The sequence below is a fragment of the Lethenteron reissneri genome, chromosome 31 (assembly GCF_015708825.2).
Source record: "Lethenteron reissneri isolate LAM-NWPU_2019-01 chromosome 31, ASM1570882v1, whole genome shotgun sequence".
In the NCBI taxonomy this organism is placed as follows: domain Eukaryota; kingdom Metazoa; phylum Chordata; class Hyperoartia; order Petromyzontiformes; family Petromyzontidae; genus Lethenteron; species Lethenteron reissneri.
The window spans coordinates 13,306,028-13,318,365 of record NC_083809.1 but is presented as its reverse complement, the minus strand read 5'-3'; the positions used below and the strand labels follow the sequence as shown (position 1 = coordinate 13,318,365).

General features: G+C 51.2%; 1 protein-coding gene across 5 annotated transcripts in view; it reads right to left on the bottom strand.

Annotated features, from left to right (window-relative positions):
• Window positions 1-5,843: 5,843 nt before the first annotated feature.
• Window positions 5,844-12,338, bottom strand: part of CCDC157 (coiled-coil domain containing 157) — a 57,683-nt gene continuing 51,188 nt past the window's right edge. For all 5 annotated transcript variants that reach the window (XM_061563614.1, XM_061563616.1, XM_061563615.1 and 2 more), the window contains 3 exons: window positions 12,023-12,199; window positions 8,478-8,625; window positions 5,844-7,147 (listed from right to left, as the gene is read on the bottom strand). In XM_061563614.1, coding sequence (XP_061419598.1) covers window positions 6,993-7,147; window positions 8,478-8,625; window positions 12,023-12,199 — 480 coding nt within the window. In that variant the 3' untranslated portion in view covers window positions 5,844-6,992. The remainder of the gene's footprint in view (window positions 7,148-8,477; window positions 8,626-12,022; window positions 12,200-12,338) is intronic.

The following is a 12,338-nucleotide window of genomic DNA, read 5'->3' as shown; positions in this document are numbered from 1 at the left end:
GCACTGCGCAGCACTCACACGCTGCGAGCGCACGTACACACAGCCCTGCGCAGCAGTCACACGCTGCGAGCGCACGTACACACAGCACTGCGCAGCACTCACACGCTGCAAGCGCACGTACACACAGCACCGCGCAGCACTCGCACGCTGCGAGCGCACGTACACACAGTCCCGCGCAGCACTCGCACGCTGCGAGCGCACGTACACACAGCCCCCCGCAGAACTCACACGCTGCGAGCGCACGTACACACACAGCACTGCGCAGCACTCACACGCTGCGAGCGCACGTACACACAGCACTGCGCAGCACTCGCACGCTGCGAGCGCACGTACACACAGCACCGCGCAGCACTCACACGCTGCGAGCGCACGTACACACAGCACCGCGCAGCACTCACGCTGCGAGCGGACGTACACACAGCCCCGCGCAGCACTCACACGCTGCGAGCGCACGTACACACAGCCCCGCGCAGCACTCACACGCTGCGAGCGCACGTACACACAGCCCCGCGCAGCACTCACACGCTGCGAGCGCACGTACACACAGCACCGCGCAGCACTCACACGCTGCGAGCGCACGTACACACAGCCCCGCGCGGCACTCTCACGCTGCGAGCGCACGTACACACAGCACCGCGCGGCACTCGCACGCTGCGCACGTACACACAGCACCGCGCAGCACTCACACGCTGCGAGCGCACGTACACACAGCCCCGCGCGGCACTCTCACGCTGCGAGCGCACGTACACACAGCACCGCGCAGCACTCACACGCTGCGAGCGCACGTACACACAGCCCCGCGCGGCACTCGCACGCTGCGAGCGCACGTACACACAGCCCCGCGCAGCACTCGCACGCTGCGAGCGCACGTACACACAGCACCGCGCAGCACTCACACGCTGCGAGCGCACGTACACACAGCCCCGCGCAGTAGTCACACGCTGCGAGCGCACGTACACACAGCACCGCGCAGCACTCACACGCTGCAAGCGCACGTACACACAGCACTGCGCAGCACTCGCACGCTGCGAGCGCACGTACACACAGCCCCGCGCAGCACTCGCACGCTGCGAGCGCACGTACACACAGCCCCGCGCAGAACTCACACGCTGCGAGCGCACGTACACACACAGCACTGCGCAGCACTCACACGCTGCGAGCGCACGTACACACAGCACTGCGCAGCACTCGCACGCTGCGAGCGCACGTACACACAGCACTGCGCAGCACTCACACGCTGAGAGCGCACGTACACACAGCACCGTGCAGCACTCATGCTGCGAGCGGACGTACACACAGCCCCGCGCAGCAGTCACACGCTGCGAGCGCACGTACACACAGCCCTGTGCAGCACTCGCACGCTGCGAGCGCACGTACACACAGCACCGCGCAGCACTCACACGCTGCGAGCGCACGTACACACAGCCCCGCGCAGCAGTCACACGCTGCGAGCGCACGTACACACAGCCCCGCGCAGAACTCACACGCTGCGAGCGCACGTACACACACAGCACTGCGCAGCACTCACACGCTGCGAGCGCACGTACACACAGCACTGCGCAGCACTCGCACGCTGCGAGCGCACGTACACACAGCACTGCGCAGCACTCACACGCTGCGAGCGCACGTACACACAGCACCGCGCAGCACTCACGCTGCGAGCGGACGTACACACAGCCCCGCGCAGCACTCACACGCTGCGAGCGCACGTACACACAGCCCCGCGCAGCACTCACACGCTGCGAGCGCACGTACACACAGCCCTGCGCAGCACTCACACGCTGCGAGCGCACGTACACACAGCACCGCGCAGCACTCACACGCTGCGAGCGCACGTACACACAGCACCGCGCAGCACTCACACGCTGTGAGCGCACGTACATACAGCACCGACAATCCAAACGCGATACCTCCTCCCGCACCGCCCCGCGCAACACTCACACGCTGTGAGCGTGCGTACACACAGCACCGCGCGCGTCCACACTTATCGTCGAAACCACACGAGGCTACGATCAGTTATTAATGATTTATTATTGGCTGCCTACGATTTGCTGTTAAATCAGTGTGGATCGACAAGGCTGACCTATGCTAACGCCCCAAGGGTCTATTCCCGGTTTATCTAATTCGATGCGCTCTAAGCGGATTTGGATACTCCTTTACCTCTTTACTCACGGTTGGATGCGCTCGGCGTTCCGTTGGTCCCTCGCCGCTCACCTCGACGCGTCGCACGGACGTTCGGGTGGCCGAGCTGGAAGCCGTCTCGAGTGCTGACTTTTTGGAGTAAGAGAGAGTCTTACCTCTCTGCGTCCCCTTTTTATCCCCCATCTACATCAAAGAATCCCGACCCGAGCGCCTTCTCGGCCAATCAGGTCGTCACGCTCGTTCAGCCCCATTCCAGATTGCACTAACAATGGGTCCCCCGCCGCTGCGGTGCCGATCCACGGGCGCCTTTGTTATGCCAATCAGCCACGGTGTCCATAACAAAGGTTGGCTGCGGCTGCTGTGATTGCGATGGTCCCTGCGCACATCGTCCCCGCTAATCAGCCGCATTCCAAGGTTTCCCTAACAATGAGTTTGCTGGCTTGACTGCGGCGCTGGCGGCGGTCCATGGCGCCTTTGTTCTGTTCTGCCAATCAGCCGCCTCCCCCCCCCCCCCCCTGGCTTCTCCCTTCTTTCGTGACTGCGGGCCCCTGTCTGCCTTGTCGATACGTGTGTGGGGGGTGCATTTCAACCGTGATGGCGGGACGGCCCTGTCGTGACCATGTAATTTCCACTCGAGTCACGACGCCGCGGTGTGCGTTAGCGTCGGAGGAGACCGTCTAATTCCCTGGCCGCAGGAAACCGTGAAGATTATCCCTATACGAGGGCTTCTGGGTTAAAACCTGTCAGCCAGGGGATCTCTTCTCGTGCTCTATGTGTGGGGGGAATGCGTGAGTGGGTGTTTAGGTGGGGGGTGGTGAGGGGAAAGCAGCGTCGGCCTCGCCGCTCGGGGCGGCGAGATCGTAGGTGGGGGCACCCGCCGATCGGCTCCATGGCGGTGGCATCACATAGCCCCCCGAGGTGCCAGTCCCCGTCCCGGGTTGACTGGAGCACCTCGTCTGGGCCGCACCCACGAGGAAGCGCTGCAGGGTCCGGGGGATCCGTCCCCGGGATGAGACAGCGCTATTCGTATTTCCCATCTGTCAAGTTTAAAGTAGTTGCAGGTGGCGGCGCCAAACAAAGCGCGCATCTGTGCATGCGCGAGAACGCTGACTCGGTGGGGGGGGGGGGGGGGGGAATTCTCATTCGCGTTCAAAATGCAAAAAAAAAAACACAACGCTGAGGTAAATTCTTCAAAGTGTGATGTTCTCCTCCCCCCACCCCAATGTCTGCAGTTGCTACTATAGAGTCGGTAGATATTACTATAGGCCGTAGGTACTACGACTGTAGAGCAGGCGGGGGGATGGTGGGGGGGGGTAGCAGCCTAGCCCCAGCCGCCCAAGGCGCCAGTAGATACTACTGAGTCAGTAGATACTACTAAAGTCAGTAGATTGCCACTACGGTCAGTAAATACAGTCAATAGATACTACTGTAGAGTTAGTGGATACTACTAGTCAGAAGATACTACTATACAGTCAGTAGATTACACTGTAGAGTTAACAGATACAATAGTCAGTGGAAACTACTGTAATGCCAGCGTAAATGGGAAGGCCGGATGTGACGATCCGATAGGGAGGAGTCAGGGTCACGTGGGAGAGAGGTTATAGGAGGGAGCCCGGAAGAGATCAGGGCCAGTCGATGGAGTGAAGAGGTGGGACCACGTTGGGTGGCCGCCGCGCCATCAGCCACGTGGCTGATGGGGCTTGGGACACCGTCAGCCAGGCGCACGGGGCTAGCGGAGTGGCTAGTGGAGCGTGCGGGGTGCACGGGGCTAGCGGAGCGTGCGGAGTGCACGGGCTAGCGGAGTGGCTAGCGGAGCGTGCGGGGTGCACGGGGCTATCGGAGTGGCTAGCGGAGCGTGCGGGGTGCACGGGGCTAGCGGAGGGGCTAGCAGGGCGTGCGTGGCACGCGAGAGGAGATGCTGGTCAGAGGAGGAGGCCAGCGGGGTGCGGAGGAGAAGAATCTAAATAAAGGACCAACGGAGAGCGACATCTTGTGACCGATTCCTTTATTACACTACTATAGAGTCAGTAGTTACTACGATAGAGTCGGTACATACTACTACAGTCAGTAGATACCACTGCAGTCAGTATATACTGCTGCAGAGTCAGTAGATACTATAGAGTCAGTAGATACTGCCATAGAGGCAGCAGATACTGCTATAGTCAGTAGATACTACTATAGTCAGCAGATACTGCTATAGTCAGCAGATACTACTATAGAGTTAGTAGTTACTACTATAGTCAGTAGATACTGCCATAGAGCCAGCAGATACTGCTATAGATTCAGTAGATACTGCTATAGTCAGCAGATACTACTATAGAGTCGGCATATACTACTATAGAGTTAGTAGTAACTATGTTCAGTAGATACTATAGAGTCGGTAGATACTACTGTAGAGTCAGTAGTTACTACTACTGTCAGTAGATACTAGAGTCAGCAGACACTACTATAGTTAGCAGATACTACTATAGTCATCATATACTAGGATAGTCGCACACTCGTGTGGAGGCAACACTATTGATTTAACACACAACTGTTACACACACTATACATAGGGTGGTGACCACCGTCCTAGTCTCACTAACACTCGGGTACTACTTGGTGTGGCCAAGCCAGGAGGACTTCTGTTTGGCCACGACTTGGGGCTTCAGTCATCATGAGGCGTCTTCATCCCAGGCACAAACAACCCCGCTCCCTCAAAGGCGCCCACTTATGAGCTTCCCGGCGTGACCGGCCACACCCCGGCCACGCCCCCCTTCTCAAACTCTCGAGAAGGCTCCAGACCCCAACCACGTGACCCCAAGGTCCCCCCTAGGCCCCTGGCCCCCACCTTGATCCGGTCACGTGTCCAGCCAGGGTCACTCAGAGTGCCACGGCCTGCCACGACTCCCGTGGCACTCGTCAACGGCCTCCACCCTGCCCGACCCGGCAGTGAAGTCATCCGAACCGACCCGACATGGTAGTGACGTCATGTGTGTACAGACCCGACATGGTAGTGCCGTCATGTCACTATAGAGTCAATAGATACTACTGTAGTGGCAATAGATACTCATGTAGAGCCAGACACTATTGTAGGGGAGTAGTGGGTGATGTCACGTCACGCTCGCCCTCGGAGAGAGTGGCGTTGCAGAACGTGACATCAGGCGGATCTTGGGGGATGGTGACGTTATGCCCCCGGGGGGGTATTTAAAGGGGGACCCAGGATGTAACCGGGGTCGTCAGGCGTAGGAGTGGGGACTCGGGGTAAGTGATCCTTACATGAGGCTAGGGGAGGCTACTCCGCCCGACCGGCCGAGGTTGGGGTAGTCCCGGCCCGGGGCAGGGAGGAGAGCCGAGTTAGCCGGGGTTGTAAGGATCACAGTACCCTGTCCCCTGGGGAGTTATAGGCTAGGATGGTTTGGGTTCGGCGTAAGCCCTTAATAAACTTGGTGTGAGTCCCTAAAGGAACCCGTCTCGGAGTCGTACATTGCGCCGCAACACTATTATAGTCACTAGATACTACTCACTCTATTGTATGTAGGATATGTAGTATATATGCCTACGGGGGGTAAAACATGTTTTTTAGGGGGGGGAGTCGACAATTTTTGGCAACCTTTTAGATCAACTATTTACCCCCCACTTTCTATAACTTTTAGGACATCTGCAAGCCTCTTATAATTTTGTTGACAGAAAAATGGACAAACGGAACACCGGGCTTCCACAATAGCTTTGTATTTGTACATGTTATGTTTTTAAGAGAAGACAAGTTTTGAAATATATTTTTCCCCCGAGCAACGCTGGGTACTTCCCGCTAGCATATAAATAAAACATTAATAGATGACAAGATAAAGTCGGAAAAAAAGTCCCATGCAATCGCAGCATTAACACTCTCATGCTAAGCCTATTGAATAACATATGTAAACCAATTACGATTCATTATTTACAACACTTTCCCATTTCCACTGCTGCATAAGGGTCTCCTCACGCTGTGTCGGTCGGAGGTATTGTTTGACAAGCGTGATGAAGCATGGTCGAAGTGAATTATTGAAGGGGATGGAGGGGGCCAGGACCGGTCCAGATATCACTAGCCACTGATGCTAGCTATGGCCAGGAACCAACTCAGTGGTCAGGTTCATAGTGTAGTACGTTAATATTGCACCACCGCTTCCCCATAAAAAAAGATCACAAAATGCAATTGCTGAAAATAATTTTCACAGGGTCATAATGGCCAATGGAACCACACCTCACCTTTGAGCGCTTCCTGCCAGACAATGCTATTGCACAGGTGACGTAACTTATTAACAAAAGCCCTAACTTTTCCCTAGCCCGAACCTACCCTTAGCCCTACTTGAATGCATCCTGAACTCTACCTCATCGATCCACGACTCTTTTTACCCACGACTGCTAATATCCGCATGACCTATAGGGTTTGTGGCCATATTCTTCCTGCTATCCATGATTATCCGTGGTTTTTCCCATCCTGCTTTATGCGACGGCTTCCTATCATCCATGAGTGAATTTATTTCAGTAGACTGTTATCCACACAAGGGTTACACCTTGTATATACACTTCTTAGGAGCGTCCATCTCAGGTCAATATAATATAAATGTTTAGTCCTCAGAACTGGAATATTGTACAGCCATTGGTGACCAAGCTGAGACCAAACACTTTGTACACTTGAGAATCCGATTATATTATTAATGCCTGAAACTCAGATTCAAACCCAAGTTTTGAATGGTTCTGGCTCCATGTCTCTCACAGAGCCATTATACCCCCTCTAAAAGAGACAGCCAGATCTAGGATTTGTAACTAGCATGTCAGAAATGCCTTTTGATTTCTCTGACACCACAATTATCCCACAGAGCCACCCTTTATGTGCCTCCTACTCTGCCGGTGGGCTTTGGGAGTCTCTGTCGGAGCTTGTGAATGGCAGCGGAGAGGCGGGAATTCTCGCTCTGTAGAATCCGAACCCGTGTGGTATTCGCTTGGATGTGCCTCTCCATGTCACCCAGCACATCCCCAGAGTCTGCATGTCACACACAATAACAACAATGCACTCAACAACATGACCTCGTGGTCTAGAATATAGGCAGTCAACAGCACAGTTCGGTAGGCAGAGACTTTGGAGGCTGCAGAAGAAAATGGGTAACATCTCACTGAGCAAAGGTTGACTGGGGGCTTCAACAGAAAACCTTGGAGCAGGAAGATGAGAGGTACGCAGGGGTAAGGCCATAGATAATCTTGATTTCACATGTAGCAATGCAAAATCGATTTTTGAGTTTGGCCACATAATCTGACCAAATTAATATCATGAAGACCCCAACCACCCGACTAAGCTAAAACAAATTGTCACATGAGGCATGAGTATTTAACAATGCGCCAATGATTATTGTTTTAGCTCACACCGGTAAGTTACAGAACAATTCTCACGACAACATTTTGCAATTCGATTAACAATATTTCACTTGTAACAACAAGCATCTTCAAAACAAGATCCAGGAAGTCATGATCACTGTGTCACCTGATCCATATTCTTAAATATAGTTTTCATGACCTTACAAGAACCAATCAGATTTGAACTCTATAGTAACCATTAAAATATATTCTAATTGTATTATGTTGAACTGGGCTAATTACTACTATAATGAGCCAAGAATATCTGTGTGTAACACACGTGACGTCACTCCACATGCCGCACCCCTCCCCCCCCCCCATCATTAATATTCATGAGCGGGTGGATTTTTACACTCACGCAGAAGAAGGTCGAACGGAAAGACATTTTTCTTCGCAAATTCGCTTTAAGTTTCACATTTCTTTATTGAAAGTGAATCTAATTAATAATTCTACACAGCAACAAAGTGGATTTGGTGTATTTATTTCTTCAGCATTTGAGACAAAAAGTAAGTCTAATTTATGCTTCTACATTATGGTAAAATAGACATTTCTCGGTGATTTTCCAGATATTGTATCGATTACCAGATAATTTCAACCCCAGCGACCGAAAGCAGAAGAGAATAAAGTATCAGAGAAGTGAATTTGAACAAATTGAAGGTCAGTTATATCCAGTGCTACAGTGACATGAAGTCAGGTGTTTTATGACATAGTTTGGTGCAAGAATCACTGCCATTAATACAGTGTTACAGTGAAATGCAGTGAAGTGTTTGATGACATACTTTCGTGCAAGATTTACTGCCATTAAATTTACACAAGACACAATTATACTCTGTTAAATTTTTTGTAAATATTCCAGCTTCCGTCCTAGGACTGGCAAAAGGCTAGTTATAATTAATAGTCGATGCATTCTTCATTACAAACTATTCTTCATGTAATAGAGTGTAAATGCCGGTGCTGTGTACACTCGGGTATCAGCTCTGTGGGCGTATGCAGCTCTGGGTGGCAGATGAGTAGATGCTGTTGCTCCTGCAGGGCACTCAGCGCACGCTCCCGGTCCATAATAGCCTCTTCCGCCTCCTTCCTCCGCTTCTCCTCCTGCCTTGCAAGTTCCTAATAATCATACACGATCATTACAAAATAGATATGCCCACAATAGGTTTCCTTCAAATATGTCTCTCCACCTAAAATATAAAAGTGTATCTTACATAAACCTATCAGCTGTTTAGCCTTCTGGGAGTGCATAATTTCAGCAGCATATAAGCCTGACTGCTGATGAGACAGTGTCAAAACATGTCCAGAATTTGCTTGAATGAAATCAATGCTGTCATGTGGCTGATGGGTTTAGCAAAACATTTTTTTTTACATGGAGAGACATTGTCTGCTTTATCTATTTTGTTATTTATCACTACATCAGTGCATAGCTACTGTGGTGGTTACCTGCTATCACTGCAGCAGTGTATACTGACTGTGGTGGAACCTGCTATCACTGCAGAAGTGCATACTGACTGTGGTGGTATCCTGATCTTGCTACAGCAGTGCTTACCGACTGTGGTGGTTACCTGCTTTAACTACAGCATTGCATGCCGACTGTGGTGGTTCCTGCTTTCACTACAGCAGTGCATACAGACTGTGGTAGCTGCTATGATTAAAGCAGTGCATACTACTGTGGTGGTATCTGCTATGATTACAGCAGTGTATACTGTGTTGGCACCTGCTTTCACTACAGCAGTCCATACCAACAGTGGTGGTACCTGCTTTAACTACAGCAGTGCATAGACTGTGGTGGTAGCTGCTTTCACTACAGCAGTGCATACTGACTGTGGTGGTATCCTGCTATGACTACAGCAGTGCATACAGACTATGGTGGTAGCTGCTATGATTACAGCAGTGCATACTGTGTTGGCACCTGCTTTCACTACAGCAGTGCATACTGACTGTGGTGGTACCTGCTATTACAGTCAGAGCATTACTGACTGTGGTGGTACCTGCTATCACTGGAGCATTGCATACTGAATGTGGTGATTCCTGCTATCACTACAGCAGTGCATACCGACTGTGGTGTACCTGCTTTCACTACAGCAGTGCATACCGACTGTGGTGGTATCTGCTTTAACTACAGTAGTGCATACCGACTGTGGTGGTAGCTGCTTTCACTACAGCAGTGCATACAACTGTGGTGTACCTGCTTTCACTACAGCAGTGCATACCGACTGTGGTGGTAGCTGCTTTCACTACAACAGCGCATACTGACTGTGGTGGTATCCTGTTATGACTACAGCAGTGCATACGGACTGTGGTGGTAGCTGCTATGATTACAGCAGTGCATACTGACTGGTGGTAGCTGCTATGATTACAGCAGTGTACACTGCTGTGGTAGTACCTGCTAGGATTACAGCAGTGCATACTGTGGTGGCACCTGCTTTCACTACAGCAGTGCATACTGACTGTGGTGGTACCTGCTATGATTACAGCAGTGCATACCGACTGTGGCGGTACCTGCTTTCACTACAGCAGTGCATACCGACTGTGGTGGTACTTGCTTTCACTACAGCAGTGCATATTGAATGTGGTAGTTCCTGCTATTACTACAGCAGTACATACCGACTGTGGTGGTACTTGCTTTTACTACAACAGCGCATACTGACTGTGGTGGTAGCTGCTATGATTACAGCAGTGCATACTGCTGTGGTGGCACCTGTTTTCACTACAGCAGTGCATACTGACTGTTCATAATAAAGTTTTTGGGTTAGATCGCATTATTTATAAATGTGTCGTAACCCTACACCACCCGACACAGCCAATCAGCAAAAAAGTGTCACGTTGACAAAAGACAAATAGTTCACTACTTTAGCCCACCGGTGTGTTGAAGAGTGAATCCACAACATTTACAATTTTTGAGTACGACGTTTCGCTGGTAATTGCATCCAGCATCATCGGGCAATTCGCCAGCAGCGCATACTGACTGTGGTGGTACCTGCTATAATTAAAGCAGTGCATACTGACTGTGCTGGTACATATGATTACAGCAGTGCATACTGTGGTGGTTCCTGCTTTCACAACAGCAGTGCATACTGACTGGTGGTCGCTGCTATGACTACAACAGTGCATACCGACTGTAATGGTTACCTGCTTTCATTACAGCAGCGCATACCGACTGTGGTGGGACATGTTATAACTACAGCAGTGCATACCGACTGGTGGAACCTGCTTCCACTATAGCAGTGCAAAATGACTGTGGTGGTACCTGCTATTACAGCAGTGCATACTGACTGTGGTGGTACCTGCTATGACTACAGCAGTGCATACTGACTGTGGTGGGATCTGCTTTCACTACAGCAGTGCATACTGACTGTGGTGGTACCTATGATTACAGCAGTGAATACTGTGGAGGTACCTGCTTTCAAAACAGAAGTGCATACTAACTGGTGGTCGCTGCTATGATTACAGCAATGTATACTGTGGTGGGACCTGCTATGATTACTGTAGTGCATACTGACTGTGGTGGTACCTGTATGATTACAGCAGTACATACTGACTGTGGTGGTACCTGCTATTACTCCAGTAGTACATTCTGACTCCATAGCAGTATATATCGAATCTATAGCACAAACTACTAACCTGACAGAGTGGCATGGTGAGGCCTAGTCCCGTGCAGAGCCCCTGGCCTCGCCTAGATTTCCCAGCCAGCGGAGGCTGGCCGCTACCCCCCCCCCCCACCATCCCCCTGCCCACGCTACAATAATAAGCGCTATAATATTAGTATATACCGACCCTATAGTAGTAAGTGCACACATTGGGGTGGGGGGGGGAGAGAAGAGGACATGACACTTTGATGAATTTACCTGTGTTGCGTGTATTTTTTTTGCATTTTGAACGCGAAGGGGGGGGGGGCAACCCCCGGCCAGCTGTCGCGGCTCGATGAAATAATTAAATAATGCTGCATTGCGCTAAATTGCACTAAATTGTTAATTAAACTACTTTAAAGTTGACAGATGGCAAAACAGAATAGCGCTTGCCCACCGTGGGGCTTACGGCGTGCTGCCTGGAAAACATTTTTCCACGTGAACCCCACCATTTGAGAGCCAAATCCCTCGCAAGCGCGCGTGAGCAGACAGACGGACAGACAAAAAATGGCTTTTATAGGTTAGATAAGCGACTTACATCATCCCAAATTTTATAAAGGGCCCCCCTAGTTGCAGCTGTCCAATTCATTGAGCACCTGCTACAAAGCAGGCAAAAGTCTGCTTTGTGTAATTCCAATCGAGTAATTTGTGAATCCGGTTAATGTGGATCATAACACTGGCACACAATGGCCTCCTCGCTTCAAATAATGTCAGGGAATCTTTAACGTCTACTGCCAAGAAAAGTGCATATTCTATGGTTAATACGCATGCAGCAATAACCAGGGTGGCCACCATGTTTGAAGTGCGAAACTCTGCAAAAAGTGGTGAACGTGCTACCACTGAGCAATGTCCAGTGATATAGTTACTATCTGAGCCTGACTTACGATGGCAGAGTGGAGCTGCTCCCTGAGGTTGGCGCAGGACTTGGCGGAGAAAGCGGCCTCGCTGATGAGCCCCACGCGCTTCTCCTCGCTCATTCCCAGATCCTCCCTTAGCTGCTCACACTCCGCATCGAGCTGTGCAACTCGATCGCACAGTGATGCCTGCTTCCCCAGTACTGCCTGTGGCAAGCAGGGAAGGACAACCCTCTGTCAGAGAATGTATGCTTCAGCTCTACCCCCACCCAAATTTTTATTATCCTTATATTCTTTTTTGAGAATACTAGTTGTCACATATGGAATTAATGTTTGAAAATTGGTT